The sequence below is a fragment of the Beta vulgaris genome, chromosome 2 (assembly GCF_026745355.1).
Source record: "Beta vulgaris subsp. vulgaris cultivar EL10 chromosome 2, EL10.2, whole genome shotgun sequence".
In the NCBI taxonomy this organism is placed as follows: Eukaryota; Viridiplantae; Streptophyta; class Magnoliopsida; order Caryophyllales; family Amaranthaceae; genus Beta; species Beta vulgaris.
Genome location: NC_079203.1, coordinates 17,719,150 through 17,736,973, shown reverse-complemented (window position 1 = coordinate 17,736,973; position 17,824 = coordinate 17,719,150). Strand labels below are relative to the sequence as shown.

The 17,824-nt window shown below is 29.6% G+C and overlaps 1 protein-coding gene across 1 annotated transcript; it reads right to left on the bottom strand.

The window, feature by feature from the left end:
* Positions 1–8,945: 8,945 nt before the first annotated feature.
* Positions 8,946–15,998, bottom strand: LOC104882860 (protein FAR1-RELATED SEQUENCE 5-like). Its single transcript, XM_057392898.1, has 7 exons — positions 15,830–15,998; positions 15,658–15,759; positions 11,320–11,548; positions 10,846–11,218; positions 10,553–10,759; positions 9,793–10,468; positions 8,946–9,190 (listed from the first exon to the last, which is right to left on the bottom strand). Exons 1-7 carry the CDS (start codon positions 15,996–15,998, stop codon positions 8,946–8,948), a joined length of 2,001 nt encoding a protein of 666 aa, XP_057248881.1.
* Between the last annotated feature and the right edge of the window lie 1,826 nt (positions 15,999–17,824).

The window sequence follows — 17,824 nt, the reverse complement described above, 5'->3', positions numbered from 1 at the left end:
ATCGTTTAGATCATTATTACTTAAACATATCTAGAATTCCAGGTTTATGAACGACAATTTTGCTAAAAGAAAAGCCATTTGGATAAGTAAATGTGGGTTACCATTACATCAAACAAACTCAACATTAAATTTCATTCAAACTACTATTTCTAACTATTTACCAATAAAAAAAAGTAGTTATTGTTGGATTCTAAAAAGTAATTTGTATTTATTCTTATTAATATTTTACTAATGATTTTTCTAACCTATGCACAGAGTGTAAAGATTAAGCATTATCTATTCAATAAATTAATTAACTAAAAATAAAATTTCCTCCCTATAATTATGCTAAATATATTAATGACAATTTTAATTTAATTAAAAGAAAAGATAAAATATACAGATATAAAAGAAAACTAACTATTTAGCATAATGATATGGAAGATATTCTATTTTAATTAATCAATTTGTTTAATAGATAAGGCTTAACTTTTACACTAGATGTATAAGTTAGAATAACCTTTTTACTAATCAATTGTTCTTTATTATTATGATAGGCAAAACATTATAGGGTGGTTGGGAGTAGGGGTGTTAACAAGCCGAACCGAGACCGAACATACCCAGGCTCAACTCGGCTCGGCTCGAGAATGAATGAGTTCGAGCTCGGCTCGAGCTCGAAACGAACAAAACCAGGCTCGGCTCGTGAAATTAAAATTTTGAAAATTGAAAGAAAATTTAGCTTAACATTAACCAAGACTTTAAATATAGCCCAATGTTTTGCCAAACTTTTTATAAGTATGGATGTCAGGCTAATTTTCATTAAATAATGCAAGGCCAACAACCATACATTCTACTCTTATCTATACCCCATATATAATACAAGAGGTCCTTTATTACTCTTATTTTCTCCCCAATGTGGGACTATTTAAATCCCAACAAAGGAACTCACTTAGGCTCCATAGCGAGCAGCGAAAAAAAGAAGAGATGGGTGCTTTAGATTTTTCTATCATGCGCCTTTTATATTTGGAGATGTGAAGTTTTGTTATTGCCTCACCGATGTGGGACTTATAAACCTTAACTAAATAAGCTCAACATTATGTTTTGTCAAACTCTTTATAAATATGGATGATAGGCTAATTTTCATTAAAGATGACAAGCCCAACAATCATACATTGTATTCCTATCTATGCATGCCCATATAATATAAAAGGTCCCTTGTTACTCTTGCTTCCTCCCCAATGTGGGACTTTCAAAATCCCAATAAAGGAACCCACTTAGTCTCTACAACGGGCACCAAGAAGAGATGGGTGTAGTTGTTTTCCATATCATGCACATTTTATATTTGGAGATGTGAAGTTTTGCTTTTGCCTCACCGATGTGGGACTTATAAAACTTGACTAAATAATTCACAAACACTATGCATTATTCCTCATATTCCTAACATGGGTAGAAGAAAGGTGATAGAATTATATATAGTAAAAGAATAAATTTTATGCTAATCCAAGTTTCTAGGCTTTGCATATTTAATGATTGTCCAACATCTATATAATACTATAAAGCAATAAGGATTTGCTTATGTGTCAAGAGCAAATTGAATTGCTGATGTGTCAATCCTTTGTAATATTTTTTTCAATGTTTTGCCACGTGTATTTGTCTTTAAATATTTCTGTTATGCATTAATTTTTTAGGCATATAATTGGAAAGCTATTTAAGAAAGTTCTCTGTTATGGAATGTAAGTCAACTAAATTTTAGGAATCGATTGCTATTAATTAATAATTACTTATGCATCATAAAAATACCAAAAAAATATATATCTCCTAAATCCGATATTTTAGGACTAATTAAAAAAATCATACCCCCTTAATACGGTATTTTAGAAACTAATAAAAATTCATATCCCCTAAATTCGTTATTTGAGTTACTAATCATATATTTTGGCACTAATAAGAAATGAATTTATAGCAAGAAGCTGATATTTTAGGTAAAAAATCTAATATGAACCCGGTGCACACTAACTTAGTGTGCACCCGATCCATATCACGTGAGTTTATTGCCTTCTCAGTTTTGGCGCGTTCGGTTTTTATCTCTTCTAATATTTTCTCTCTCCTCAGATTTGTTTAGATACTGTCTTGTTTCATCTTTTCTCTCGTCATAACCTCCTCCCACTAACTTGTGCCCTAAGTTCTTCATTTTCTCTCTCTTAAAGTTCAGTTTTCGTGAGTTCTGGTAAAATTTGAATTTAGCGATGGGAAAGAAGACGATTGGTAACCGAAATGGTGCAAAACGTAGAGGTTTGCGTTCATCGCTAGGTCTTGGTGATGGCGGAAAAGTTCCGGAGGTTACTGGAACTTCTCACACTGATGGTAATTATGTTGTTGATTTTAGTTTTTACTATAATTTCTTATAATTTTTGTAGTTTTGATGTTTTGTAGTTCAATTACTCATCGTTGATTTTTTGTGCGATTTTTATTGTTTGGATGATAAATTTGTGTTGATTTTTGTTCGATTTTGGAGTTCTGCTTTTTTTTAGGTTTATTTTTAAATTAATATTTTGTAGTTGTGTGATACCTGTGATGATATGATATAGTAGTGTGACATTATAGTGTATTTTCATGATATAGTGTATGTTAAATATGATGTAGTGTATTTTCTCATCGTATAGTGTATTTTGAAATGATAGTGTTGTTGTGATAGTTCTTTGAGACATCAGATTATGTGTTTTTAATATGATATAGTGTATGTTATAGTGATATAGTGTATGTTTCAGTGATATAGTGTATATTTCAGTGATATAGTGTATGTTTCAGTGATATAGTGTATGTTTAAGTGATATAGTGTATGTTATAATGATATAGTGTATGTTACAATGATATAGTGTATGTTACAATGATATAGTGTATGTTTGAGTGATATAGTGTATATTGATATGATATAGTGTATATTGATATGATATAGTGTACGTTATAGTGATATAGTGTATGTTTCAATGATATAGTGTATGTAAGAATGATATAGTGTATGTTATAGTGATATAGTGTATGTTATAGTGATATAGTGTATGTTTCAGTGATATAGTGTATGTTTCAGTGATATAGTGTATGTTTAAGTGATATAGTGTATGTTATAATGATATAGTGTATGTTACAATGATATAGTGTATGTTACAATGATATAATGTATGTTTGAGTGATATAGTGTATATTGATATGATATAGTGTATATTGATATGATATAGTGTACGTTATAGTGATATAGTGTATGTTTCAATGATATAGTGTATGTTAGAATGATATAGTGTATGTTATAGTGATATAGTGTATGTTATAGTGATATAGTGTATGTTTCAGTGATATAGTGTATGTTTAAGTGATACAGTGTATGTTACAATGATATATTACAATGATATAGTGTATGTTTGAGTGATATAGTGTATGTTTCAATGATATAGTGTATGTTATCTCTGATATAGTGTATGTTAGAATGATACAGTGTATATTATAGTGATATAGTGTATGTTATAGTGATATAGTGTATGTTTCAGTGATATAGTGTATGTTTCAGTGATATAGTGTATGTTTAAGTGATATAGTGTATGTTACAATGATATATTACAATGATATAGTGTATGTTTGAGTGATATAGTGTATATTGATATTATATAGTGTATATTTATATGATATAGTGTATGTTATAGTGATATAGTGCATGTTACAATGATATAGTGTATGTTTCAGTGATATAGTGTATGTTATCTCTAATATAGTGTATGTCACAATGATATAGTGTATGTTATAGTGATATAGTGTATGTTATTGTGATATAGTGTATGTTTCAGTGATATAGTGTATGTTATAGTGATATAGTGTATGTTACAATGATATAGTGTATGTTATAGTGATATAGTGTATGTTTAAGTGATATAGTCTATGTTACAATTATTTATTGCAGAGCACATTGGACAGCAGGATAGAAGAAGTGATCCTGGTGTTAGTGAAGGAACTAAAGTTAATCAAATGATAGTAATAAAAGAAGTATCAAAAGTCATGAAGAGGGTAAGAGATTCAAGTCTGAATCAAACCTTGCTATCTCTGAAGAAGAAGAGTATATCTGGTGTTGCTCAAGAAAATACAGTAAACCCATTCAGAACTAATTGCTGTGGTAAAAGGCTTTGTGAGTTGAATGAAGCTTTTACTTCTGAACAGAAAAAAGCTGTTAGTGAAATAGGTTTTGGTTCTTTGTTGCATTTGAAGATTACGAGGACTAACAATGCTTTGAGTGCATGGTTGGTGGATAGGTTCGATGGTGGTTCGGGATGTTTAAAGTGGGTTATGGGAAAGAGTTCAAAGTGAACCAATATGATGTTTATGATGTCTTTCAGTTCCCTATGGTCGAAGGACAGGATGTGCTGGATGTCTCTAGGGGACCTAATGCGGATAATCCGAATTTTATTTAAAAGCAAGTTGGAGGGAGTATTTTAAAGTTGATCGGGAGAAAGGTCAGATTGGTTTGAGTGCTGTATATTCTGAGCTAAAGAAGTTAGTGGATGGTGGGGAGGTGTTTAAAAAGCTTTATGTTTTATTTGCCTTTTCCTCTTTTTTAGCTCCAGTTGCAAATAACACGCTTGATTTGCGACTTGTTCTAGCTGTACATGAGGTTCAGAAAATTCCTCATTACAATTGGTGTAAATATATTTTGGGTAGATTGATGTATGCAAATGTTCTGTTCAAGAACTCAATGTGGTCTAAAGCTGGCCGGGCGCATTATAGTGGTTGTATAATATTGTTGCAGTTGATTTACTTCCATCACCTACAAATTGGTGATGGGGTGCCTCCAACTCAACTCCCTCTGTTGGCTCTTTGGGATAATGAGTCAATTTCAAAGAGAGTTCGTCGTGAAGTACTCTGTGATAAGTTTGGGAGTGGTTTGCTCGATGAAACTTATCCAATCAGTGCCAAGTTTTACTTCACTGAAGATGGACAAATTGATTTCAACCGGATGAAGCCGGTTCAAAGGAAAATTGAAGTTCAGTATGTACCACGTCCTGTATTGAGTGATGATACAGGAAGTGGTGGAAGTAGTGGTGGTGATGCAACAAACAAGGCTGCGCCCAAGAGGAAGGTAAAGGGCAAGCTTTATATTCAGTTTGAGCTTCCGCCAGGAAGTCAGACTGATGAAGAAATAACTGCTCAAGCTAGAGATGTAAGTTCAATTTTGATATACTAGAGTTTTCACTGATATAGCCTGGTTATATGTTATAAAGTGTATATTGGTATGATATAGTGTATGTTAATATCATATAGTGTATGTTAAAATGATATAGTGTATATTGATATGATATAATATATGTTAAAATGATATAGTGTATGTTTAAATGATATAGTGTATGTTAAAATGATATAGTGTATGTGAAAATGGCATAGTGTATGTTACAATGATATAGTGTATGTTCAAATGATATAGTGTATGCTACAATGATATAGTGTATGATGCAGTGATATAGTGTATGTTACAGTGATATAGTGTATGTTTAAGTGATATAGTGTATGTTAAAATGATATAGTGTATGTTTAAGTGATATAGTGTATGTTGATATGATATAATGTATGTTACAGTGATATAGTGTATGTTACAATGATATAGTGTATCTTTAAGTGATATAGTATATGTTATAATGATATAGTGTATGTTACAAAGATATAGTGTATGTTTAAGTGATATAGTGTATATAGAAATGATATAGTGTATATTGATATGATATAGTGTATGTCACAGTGAAGTGATATAGTGTATATTGATATGATATAGTGTATGTCACAGTGATATAGTGTATATAGAAATGATATAGTGTATATTGAAATGATATAGTGTATGTTAAAATGATATAGTGTATGTTAAAATGATATAGTGTATGTTAAAATGATATAGTGTATGTTGAAATGATGTAGTGTATATTAAAATGATATAGTGTATATTAAAATGATATAGTGTATGTTACAATAATGTGCGTTTTGATATAGTGTTTTTGGCTATGATTTTAACAGGAGCTTCATGCTATGTGGTTGTTGTGGAAGAGGGATTTGGATGCTGTCTCTCATTGCCATATAGATTCGTTGAAGAGTTGGAAGGCCTCTCATGTGGTTGGCGATCCTCCTTCTGAAAATCCTTCCCAAGATGATTTTGACAAAATTTTGTCAAGTTCAATTTATCAGAAGTACTTTGATGAGATGGTATCAATTGCAGAAGTTGTGAAGGATTTGCCAACTGGTTGGGAAGAAGTTTCTAATCCTTCTACTACTGCATTCCCTAGCTTTGTAATCACTCAGGTGACTCAGAGAACTAATGATGTGATCAACAATGTTGTAAATAGCGTTTTTAATGAGGCAGCTGAAAATATAATTATTGAGGAAAATACATGGACTGCTTTCCAGAATGTTTTGTCTAGGGGTCCAGCCAAGTCAACTCTAAGGCTGGATGAATATGCAGTTGGGGGTCCATTCACTCATCTTTCTAAGATGATTAAAGATTTTGAACATGTGATGCAAGATCTTCCAATATTTTTAAGGGGGGCTGTTGATTATTGTTCTGAAAATCAACATCCTTTAGATGGGAGGTAAATTATTGACTGAAATTTGTTTAATGTATTGTTTTTATTGAAAATATTCTTACAATTTGTGTTGCTTGTTGCAGTGAAGAGATCTTTAAGCTGGATGAAGTCTTCTTTTCTATACCTCAGAGTGAGATTTGGACGATTGGTACTGAGACTGAGATGTTTGAATCAGTTTTAGATAATTGGTCAAGAATGTTGAATATTAATGAACCCTGTCCTCGAAAAAAGTTTTACTTTACTTCTTCTCAGAGTGTAAGAACTTTATTGTAATATATTTTTATGTTGTTTATTTGTTTATCTTTGCATGCATTATTCATCATAATATGAGTTCTTATGTTGCAGGCTGCATTATTCAATGTGTTTGAAGATGAAAATGATGCTAAACGCATTGATGATTTGATCTCATGCTGGAAGTTTCAAATTCAAGAGTTGAATAACATAAAAAAATTGGATGCTACTGTTGAATTGGTGAGACAAATTCTGTTTTTCAAATTATGATATAGTGTATGTTACAATGATATAGTGTATATTGTTATGATATAGTTTATTTTAAAATGATATAGTGTATGTTGATATGATATAGTGTATGTTAAAATCATATAGTGTACATTGATATGATATAGTGTATGTTAAAATGATATAGTGTATGTTCAAATAATATAGTGTATATTGATATGATATAGTGTATATTAAAAAAAAAAGTGTATGTTTGTATATGATGTAGTGTAGTTTATACTTGTTTTAATTTTGTAGGTTTTTTTCCCTGTTTTGGTGAAAGGAGGTAATCATTTTATCCTGTTTGTGCTGGACACAAAGAAAAGGACTGTTTTCTATCTTGATAATAAGATTTGGGATGATGATGAGAAATATAAGAAAATGATGGAGACTCTCAGTTCAATCATTGCTGATGGAGTTTCAAGTCTTTTCCAATGTTATGAAATCCCACAAGATCAAGGTGATGATATAGGTTTATGGAGAATGACAGAAGTGAAGGGAAGCTGGAAAAAAGGTGCATATGATTTGGATTGTAGTGTGTACATACTTGTCCTTATGCTACTTTTTGAAGGCTCTGAAGAGTTTGAATGCCCATATTTGAATGATGTAAGTTTAATATAATTATTTTTAAGTGGTTTATCTAATCTTTTTCTTATATATAGTTTCTTACTTATTTAATTTATTTTCAGGAGAATATTAGGAAAGCAGCAAGAGTCTCTTTGTGTGGTTGCATGATTTTTTCTGATCTGAATAAGAATAGAAGTCAGCTTGTGGAAAACGTGATATCATTCAGATCAAAGAGATCAGAGACTGTTGCTTTAATTGAAAACAATAGAAGGAAGAAAGCTGAAGAGAGTGAGAGGATAGAACAGGATTTAAGAAATGCAATGCAGCAGGAGAAGAAGAAGAAACAACTTGAGGATGCAAAGAAGAAGAAGCCAGCAAAGAAAAAGTTAACTGTCAAATTAGGAAAGTAAAAATATATTGATGTATTTCACTAATTTTACAAACAATGTTACTAATCTAGTACTAGGTTGGTGTTGATATAATTGGTTTACAAACAATGTAATTATGTAGTTTTGAATGATTTTAGAAATAGTGTTAGTATGCTAACAGTAGTTTGAAGTGATATAGTGTGGTTTTCAATGATATAGTGTATATTTTTATATGCAGTGTTATTCTATACATATCATTCTAATGATACTGTAGGTGAAAATGATATAGTGTATGTTAGAATGATACAGTGTATGTTAGAATGATATAGTGTATGTCAAAATGATATAGTGTATGTTACAGTGATATAGTGTATATTAAAATGTATAGTGTGTGTTAAATGAACAGTGTGTATTAAAATGATATAGTGTATGTATAATGAGATAGTGTATGTTAAAGTGATATAGTGTATGTTAGAATGATATAGTGTATGTTAAAAGGATATAATGTACGTTGAAGTGCTAGTGTATGTTAAAATGATAGTGTATCTTAAAATGATATAGTGTATGTTTAAATGATATAGTGTACAATGATATGATATAGTGTATGTTACAATGATATAGTGTATGTTAAAATGATATAGTGTATGTTAAAATGATATAGTGTATGTTACAGTGATATAGTGTATGTTAAAGTGATATAGTGTATGTTAAAGTGATATAGTATGTGGTATAATCATATAGTGTATGTTAAAATGATATAGTGTATGTTACAGTGTAATTCATAAATATATCAAATGATTTAAAACATTGTATAGTTCTCTTGGTAAAGTATTTTAGAACAGATATTCTTTTGGAGTTATACTTCCAAACTCCTTGTGTCTTTTTTTCCCTTTTTTTGAGGCCTTCTTGTATAAATCATAGTGTCCCTTTATTCGCTTGTTGCTCTTCCTTTTGTGACTGCTCTATCTGGATCCAAACTGTTGGTATTGGTGGTGATTCTTGTGCGTTGTTTTCTGACTCTCATTAGCTTGTAATGCTGCAGCTGCTTCTTGTAATGCTTTCCATGAGCTTTAGCTTTTTCTGCTGATGTTTTTGCTTCTTCTATCTTTATTAATTCTTCAATTCTTGAATTTGTTTTCTTGAAACTTTCCTCTATCACTGCTCTAGCTGGTTCTATTATGTGGCTCTTTAATATGAGGTTATAGTACCTTATGGAATTAATGTGTTAGTATATAGATAAACATATAGTGTATTTCTATGTAATATAGTGTATGTTAAAATGATATAGTGTATGTTATAGTGATATAGTGTATGTTAAAATGATATAGTGTATGTTAAAATGATATAGTGTATGTTAGAATGATATAGTGTATGTTAAACTGATATAGTGTACATTTAAATGATATAGTGTATGTTAAAATGATATAGTGTATGTTAAAATGATATAGTGTATGTTAGAATGATATAGTGTATGTTAGAATGATATAGTGTACATTAAAATGATATAGTGTATGTTAAAATGATATAGTGTATAATAAAATGATATAGTGTATATTAAAATGATACATTGTATAGCGTGTTTACATACCTCCTTATCATGTGGAGCCTCCATGGTGTGAAGCTGTTTATTTCTCCTTTTTCTCTCAATTGATTATCAAATTTCTCCCAAACTTCTTTTTTTGCAAATCTTGTCCACCTTGATGATATGTATTTTTCTGGAATTTTTTGGACAAAATTTAAGTGTAGAACTCTTATGGCATGAAAGCACAACCAACCTGATTCTTGAAAATTTCTGCATCCACACTCAATTGTCATCTCTGGGTAATTGAATGAGACTTGTTGAGAAGAACCATCAATGCCATTGAGGAAAACTCTATATGTCACAGTGTTCCCTTGTGTACTAACTAGTTCAATTGCACTTGCCATTGCATGTTTGAATTCATCCTCAAAATCTCTGAAAAGAGTATGTGTGTACACTAAAGCAGCATGTTTTAATAGTGGACTCATGCAGAGATCTGATTTTGGTATTCCTTTTGTACAGTCAAAATCATCCCTTTCTTCCTGTCTTCTCCACCTTATTACTGTCTGTTGGAATATTGAAAAGAAGTCACTTAAGCTAGTGGTTTTGCTTGCCTTAAACCCAATAGCATGGTTTGCGCTTTCACTTCTCTGTGAAGACAGTATTCCAGCAGAGAAGAAGTCTTTGCTAAATGTTGTACACCATTTTTCTTTCAAACTATACAATCTGTTGAACCAGCGATCATCTTCTAGTTTGTATTTTGTTGTCATTGTGGTCCAATTTTGTTCAAATTCTGTTGTTTTAATGCAACCACTGAGACACTTGTGAAAAATGTTCTTGAATTCCTTATCAGCTTTCATCAATCCAAATTGTTGGTTTGCATTTTGACTCAAATGCCATAAACATAGCCTGTGTCTTGATGTTGGGAAAGCCTGTCAATGAGTTTATTTAGTTAGTCTTTGCTCTTTCAATAGTACATAACAGAAGTTGTGCAAATGTCACATAAACACGAGTACCTTTTTTATTGCTCCTGCAATTGCAGCATCTTGGTCGCTGAATATAGTTATTGGACATTTACCTTTCATTGACTTCTTGAATGTTTCAAAAAGCCATTCAAATGATGGTATTGTCTCATCTGCAAGAAATGCACATGCAAACATTGTGTTTTTCCAATGGTTATTAATTCCTACAAATGGTGCACAAAATATTAATACTTGTTTGTCCTATATGTAGTATCAAAAACCATAACATCTCCAAAGATTGTATAGTCCTCAAGCATCATAGAGTCTCTCCAAAACAAGCAGCAAACCTTTCCTTCATCATTCAATCTTACTCTAAAGAAGAAGTTACTATCTGTTTGCATCTGCTCATAAAGGTTATCAACAACTTTTTGTGAATCCTTTCCCTCAATTGGTTTTATTTTGAGTTTATAATAGCAGTTGAAGTGGTCCTTCATGGAATGACCCAATACATCTTCACCACCTGCTTCTGTACTCATATATCGGAATGAATCTATTGGCCTCAGCCCACACTCTTGCATAGCTTGTATGGTTTGTTTCTTTGGATCACTCATCTGACGCTCAGATCTATGAAGGTAATTTAATGGTTCTCTAGTAAGTGGATGATTGTGTTTTATAACATGCTGCACAATTTCATAATGTCCTTCAGTGTTCATCCTTGCTCTAATCAGTGCAGGACATTCAGTTTTTGTGATCATAACTCTTCGTGTCCTTTGTTTCTTTGATTTGCTGTCTTGTATTATTATATCTGTATTATTCTCTACCTGTTTTTCTTTGATTTTGGTATTTCTTTTCCCTTGAGCAGAGCAGACATAGTACTTTTGATGCACAACTGATGTCCCTTCTTTTTTCTGTTTTTGGATTTTCTAACACTGAATCCTACTATAGCAGCATGCTGACAATATAGCTCATGTATATCATCCAATGTTGATCTTACTTGTCCAAGTAAAACTCCTCCAATTTCATGTTTATTCAGTGATTGGCTAATTGAACCTGTTATAAAAGAATGAATATATTTTTGTCACTTTTATTATAGTGTATGTATATATGATATAGTGTATCAATTTATGATATAGTGTATGTTGCAGTGATATAGTGTATGTTAAAGTGATATAGTGTATGTTAAAGTGATATAGTGTATGTTAAAGTGATATAGTGTATCTTAAAGTGATATAGTGTATGTTATAATGATATAGTGTATGGTAAAATGATATAGTGTATGTTAAAATGATATAGTGTATGTCAAAATGATATACTGTATGTTAAAGTGATATAGTATATGCTATAATGATATAGTGTATGTTATAGTGATATAGTGTATGTTACAATGATATAGTGTATGTTATAATGATATTGTGTATGTTATAGTGATATAGTGTATGTTATAATGATATTGTGTATGTTATAGTGATATAGTGTATGTTATAATGATATAGTGTATGTTATAATGACATAGTGTATGTTAAAATGATATAGTGTATGTTTCAGTGACATAGTTTATGTTATAGTGATATAGTGTATGTTATAGTGATATAGTGTATGTTATAGTGATATAGTGTATGTAAATGTGATATAGTGTATATTATAATAATGTGCATTTTCATATAGTGTATGATTTTTAACAGGAGCTTCATGGTATATTAAAATGATATAGTGTATATGGATATTATATAGTGTATGTATATATTATATAGTGTATTAAATATAATGTAACTATGTATTAATATAGTGTATTAACGTTATAGTGTATGTTATAATGATATAGTGTATGTTATAATGATATAGTGTATGTTATAGTGATATTGTGTATGTTATAGTGATATAGTGTATGTTATAATGATATAGTGTATGTTATAATGATATAGTGTATGTTCAAATGATATAGTGTATGTTTCAGTGACATAGTTTATGTTATAGTGATATAGTGTATGTTATAGTGATATAGTGTATGTTATAGTGATATAGTGTATGTTATAGTGATATAGTGTATGTAAATGTGATATAGTGTATATTATAATAATGTGCATTTTCATATAGTGTATGATTTTTAACAGGAGCTTCATGGTATATTAAAATGATATAGTGTATATGAATATTATATAGTGTTTGTATATATTATATAGTGTATTAAATATAATGTAACTATGTATTAATATAGTGTATTAACGTTATAGTGTTAACATCTGATATAGTGTATTTATATTTTATATAGTTTATTTATGTATGATATAGTGTAGGTAAGGTTTTATTTTATAATATAGTGACTTAACATTTGGTATTTTAGAACTTTATGTACGTCACGTTTTATTAGTATGGCCATAGTTAAATAAAATTAAGCCAACTGTAGTTAAGCTATGGTTTATTAACAAAAAGTAATAATTACTTGTGTTGGGTATCGCGCATAATCTTCTGATGATTTCCTGAGCTGCAGTCACTTCATTTAAAAAGAATGGCACCCTTTCATTTCTTCTCAGCTATTTCCACTAAGAAACCCACCATACTAAGCAAGGCGATTTTGAAGGCATTTGAAAGCGATTTGAAAGAGATTTTTGAACTCATCATTTTCTTACTTTAGCAAGGTACATTCATAATTCTCTTTTTTTGTAGTTTATGTTAAATTTTATGTGAATTTTTTTTTGGGTTATCATACAGTTTAGGTTTTTGTGATAATTATTTTAATTTTTTTAGCGAATTGTTATTAATTGTTAGTAAACAAGTATAGTTTACATTTCCTGTGAAATGATGAAGTTAAACTCAACAAGTTAAAATTAAAAGAAGGGGTAGTGTAGTGGTGGTTTGATATTTGTTTTATGCTGATTTTTTGTATTTTTTCGAAGGTTAAATGGCTTCACTTGATCAACTTCATCCAGTCCTCTCAATGCATGAGATTCTACGTTTCCATATTTTCCTCGACTTTCTGACCCAAAGGACAGAGAGTGTGTGGAAAGTGTGTGCAGAGAGTGGAGGACCATTGCAAGGTATGGTTTAGAAGATGCCCACGAACTGTTGGGTATGGAACAAATTATGTCCTTTCATGTGTTCTCTAAAGTATCATGTTGGTATTCTGAAGATGTGATGAATGTTTGTAAAACATGGAGGAAGTTGTGGAAAGTAAGGGAGTCAGTTCATTGGACGCCCGAGTGGGAGGACACCTCCATGAAGGCCTGGGATCTCAAGTCCATAATTTTTTATGATGCTGTTGATTTTTGGGCTCACATTAGTGGTGAGTGGTGGGCTTACTGTGATGGGTTCCCAATTTTATTTGGTGAAGAATAAAACATTAATTAGAGTTAGTTAGGGGATTAGGGCTAGGGGTTTTTTTGTGTTTTTTTTAGCTGAGACTGTTATTAATGTAAGCAACTCCTTTTTTGGAAGATGAAGAATCTTTAAACTATTATTATTTGTCACTAAATAATGACATTGTTATGTCATATTAGTGACAAATGTTTTGTAATTAATTGATGAATGCTAAATATAATATGAAGTTGGTTAATGTTTTTTTCTGTTATGTTATATGAATTATTGTGTTCTATTTCATATATTGTTTTTTAGATTGGTATAGTGTTGGAATTTTTGATATAGTGTAGTTTTGAATGATATAGTGTATGTGCTTCTGTTCTAATATAGTGTATTTTTATATGATGTAGTGTATGTTAAAATCATATAGTGTAAGTTAAAATGATATAGTGTATATATAGTGTATGTTATAGTGATATAATTTATGTTTCAGTAATATAGTGTATGTTACAATGATATAGTGTATGTTATAGTGATATAGTGTATGTTAAAATGATATAGTGTATGTTATATTGATATAGTGTATGTTTCAGTGATATAGTGTATGTTATAGTGATATAGTGTATGCTACAATGATATAGTGTATGTTATAGTGATATAGTGTATGTTAAAATGATATAGTGTATGTTATATTGATATAGTGTATGTTTCAGTGATATAGTGTATGTTAAAATGATATAGTGTATGTTATATTGATATAGTGTATGTTTCAGTGATATAGTGTATGTTATAGTGATATAGTGTATGCTACAATGATATAATGTATGTTATAGTGATATAGTGTATGTTAAAATGATATAGTGTATGTTATATTGATATAGTGTATGTTTCAGTGATATAGTGTATGTTAAAATGATATAGTGTATGTTATATTGATATAGTGTATGTTTCAGTGATATAGTGTATGTTATAGTGATATAGTGTATGCTACAATGATATAGTGTATGTTATAGTGATATAGTGTATGTTAAAATGATATAGTGTATGTTATAATGATATAGTGTATGTTTCAGTGATATAGTGTATGTTACAATGATATAGTTTATGTTATAGTGATATAGTGTATGTTTCAGTTATATAGTGTATGTTACAATGATATAGTGTATGTTATAATGATATAGTGTATATCAAAGTGATATAGTGTATGTTACAATGATATAGTGTATGTTACAATGATATAGTTTATGTTATAGTGATATAGTGTATGTTTCAGTTATATAGTGTATGTTACAATGATATAGTGTATGTTATAATGATATAGTGTATATCAAAGTGATATAGTGTATAATAAAATCATATAGTGTATGTTAAAATGACATAGTGTATATTAATGATATAGTGCATGTTAAAATGACATAGTGTATGTTTAAATCATATAGTGTATATATAGATTATATAGTATTTATTCATATAGTGTATAATAAAATGATATAGTGTATAACAAAATGATATAGTGTATGTTAGAATGATATAGTGTATGCTAAAATGATATAGTGTATGTTAAAATGATATAGTGTATGTTTTTGTAATGCGTTTAAGTAAATATTTTCTATATCTCCTATTATGTTCCTATATTGCATAGTGTACGTAGTTTATGATATAGTGTACGTAGTTTATGATATAGTGGACGTAGTTATGATATAGTGTATCTATGTTTGATATAGTGTATCTTTCTGTAATGCATCTAAGTAAATAATTTATATATTTCTTATTGTGTTCCTATAGAATATAGTGTAACTCTGTATGATATAGTTTATCTCTGTATCATATAGTGTATCTATTTTTGATATAGTTTAACTACTTACCTGGAATGACAGCTGAATTAGATTCATCACTTGAAACAAATGAAGTAGGATATTGCTCGCCAAATTGATTTTCTATCTTATCATGAAACAGAACCATATTACCTACATAAAGTTATAGTGTTACTCTTTTGGTTAATGAAACAAATGAAATTATTGATTTGGATGTTGTTACCTTCAACAGTTGGTGTATTATTGAGATCTATTATCAGTGAATCTTGATGATTTTCGTCGTCGATTGCTTCAATGTTGTTCGTCGTCGTCGAGTGATATAGGTTGTCTATACTATATGGTTCAATACTCTGATTGAGATCTATTTGATCAATTAAACCTGAATTTTCCATGAATTTTTCGCAATTGTTCAATTCGATAGAAAATTGTTGAAGAATCAATTTAGTTTGTAGGAATAATTTCAATGGAGAGAAACAATAATTTGCAGAAATTTAATAGCGATAGAATCTATAGTTTTTGGAAATATTGAAGAGAGAGAAAGTGGCGGATTTTGGAAGTATTGAAGAGAGAGAAAATCGCGCATTTTTGGTAATTAAAAGTTAGTAATGTTTAACGGGTCACGTGCGTGGGCCTGGTCCACACTATTTTTAGTGTGAACCGGGTCCACGCAAGTCGGATTGTATTTTAGGTACTACTTAAGGTATTACAACTATTTAAATGAACATGTTGTACTCTCTTCTTAAACCCAAATTAAAACAAAAGTCTTAACAGATTATAATATTAAACTTAAAGTTTACCAAGGGGCGTATTAATTATACAATAAGTTGTATTATAGGTTTTTTTTTAAAAGTTCAAATTATAAGATCATTGACCACATATCTATACCATCAAAATTATAAATTCGTTGCAAACTATAAAATCATGGGCCGTCATATTGCAAACTATAATATGATTAGCAATACAAAACACGATCCACGATAAAATCAATAATAATTGATGTTAGCACCTCATGTATAACACAAAAAAATAAACATCTTATGTATTAACACTTAGCTTGGATAAAAGAATAAACATCTTATGTACTAACACTTAGCTTGCACAAAAGAATAAACATGTTATGTACTAATACTTGCACAAAATTCTAAACATCTTATGTACTAACACCTAATATTAAACTATCAACTAAAAAACGGATTAGCCAATATATAAATAGATAAGAAAAAATAACAAAGTCTCAACAAAAGTTAACTATTATTTGGCTCACGAGGTTTGTAAAACTTAAAGCAGGGTGGCCTAATTGTAACAACAAGCATGAGATGTCTTAAAGTTTAGTATAATAACAATGGGACCCCTTTCATTGTACAAAATATCACATCGCAGTATTTAAAGTCCGCTAGGAATATGCTATCTTAACTGGTAAATGTATGGCATATCTATGTAAGGTTAAAGATTAAAATTACATATAGAACTTATGTGAAATTTATTGTCCATAATTTCAGTGTAGTTGTATCTTTGTGAAGATTATAAGGGCCTGTTCTCTTCGGCATAAAACAGCTGAACTGAACTGAACTTATTAAAGCTGAACTGAACTGAACTGAACTGAACTTATCGGAGCTGAACTGAACTGAACGGAACTGAACTGAACTGAACTGAACGGAACTGAACTGAACTGAACGGAACTGAACTGAACTGAGCTGAGCTGAACTGAACTGAACTGAACTGAACTGAACTGAACTGAACTGAACTGAACTGAACTGAACTGAACTGAATTGAATTGAATTGAATTGAATTGAATTGAATTGAATTGAATTGAATTGAATTGAATTGAATTGAATTGAATTGAATTGAATTGAATTGAATTAAATGAAATTGAATTAAATTGAATGTAATAAATATATAAATAATATTTTAAACAATAATAATATTAATATTAAATAATATTTAATGATAAGTAATAATAATGAATAATAATAATAATAATAATAATAATATTTTGGATATTTTTAAATGATAGTTATAAATAAATAATATTAATAATCATAAATTAATAATAATAATAATAATTAATGATAATAATGATAATTAATAATAATTATTTTATATTATTTGTATTGATATATTAATACTTGATGATGATATATAATAACAATAATATCTAAGAAGTAAATTAATATTACTATTTTAATAATTAGATTTAATAATATAATAATATTTAGTA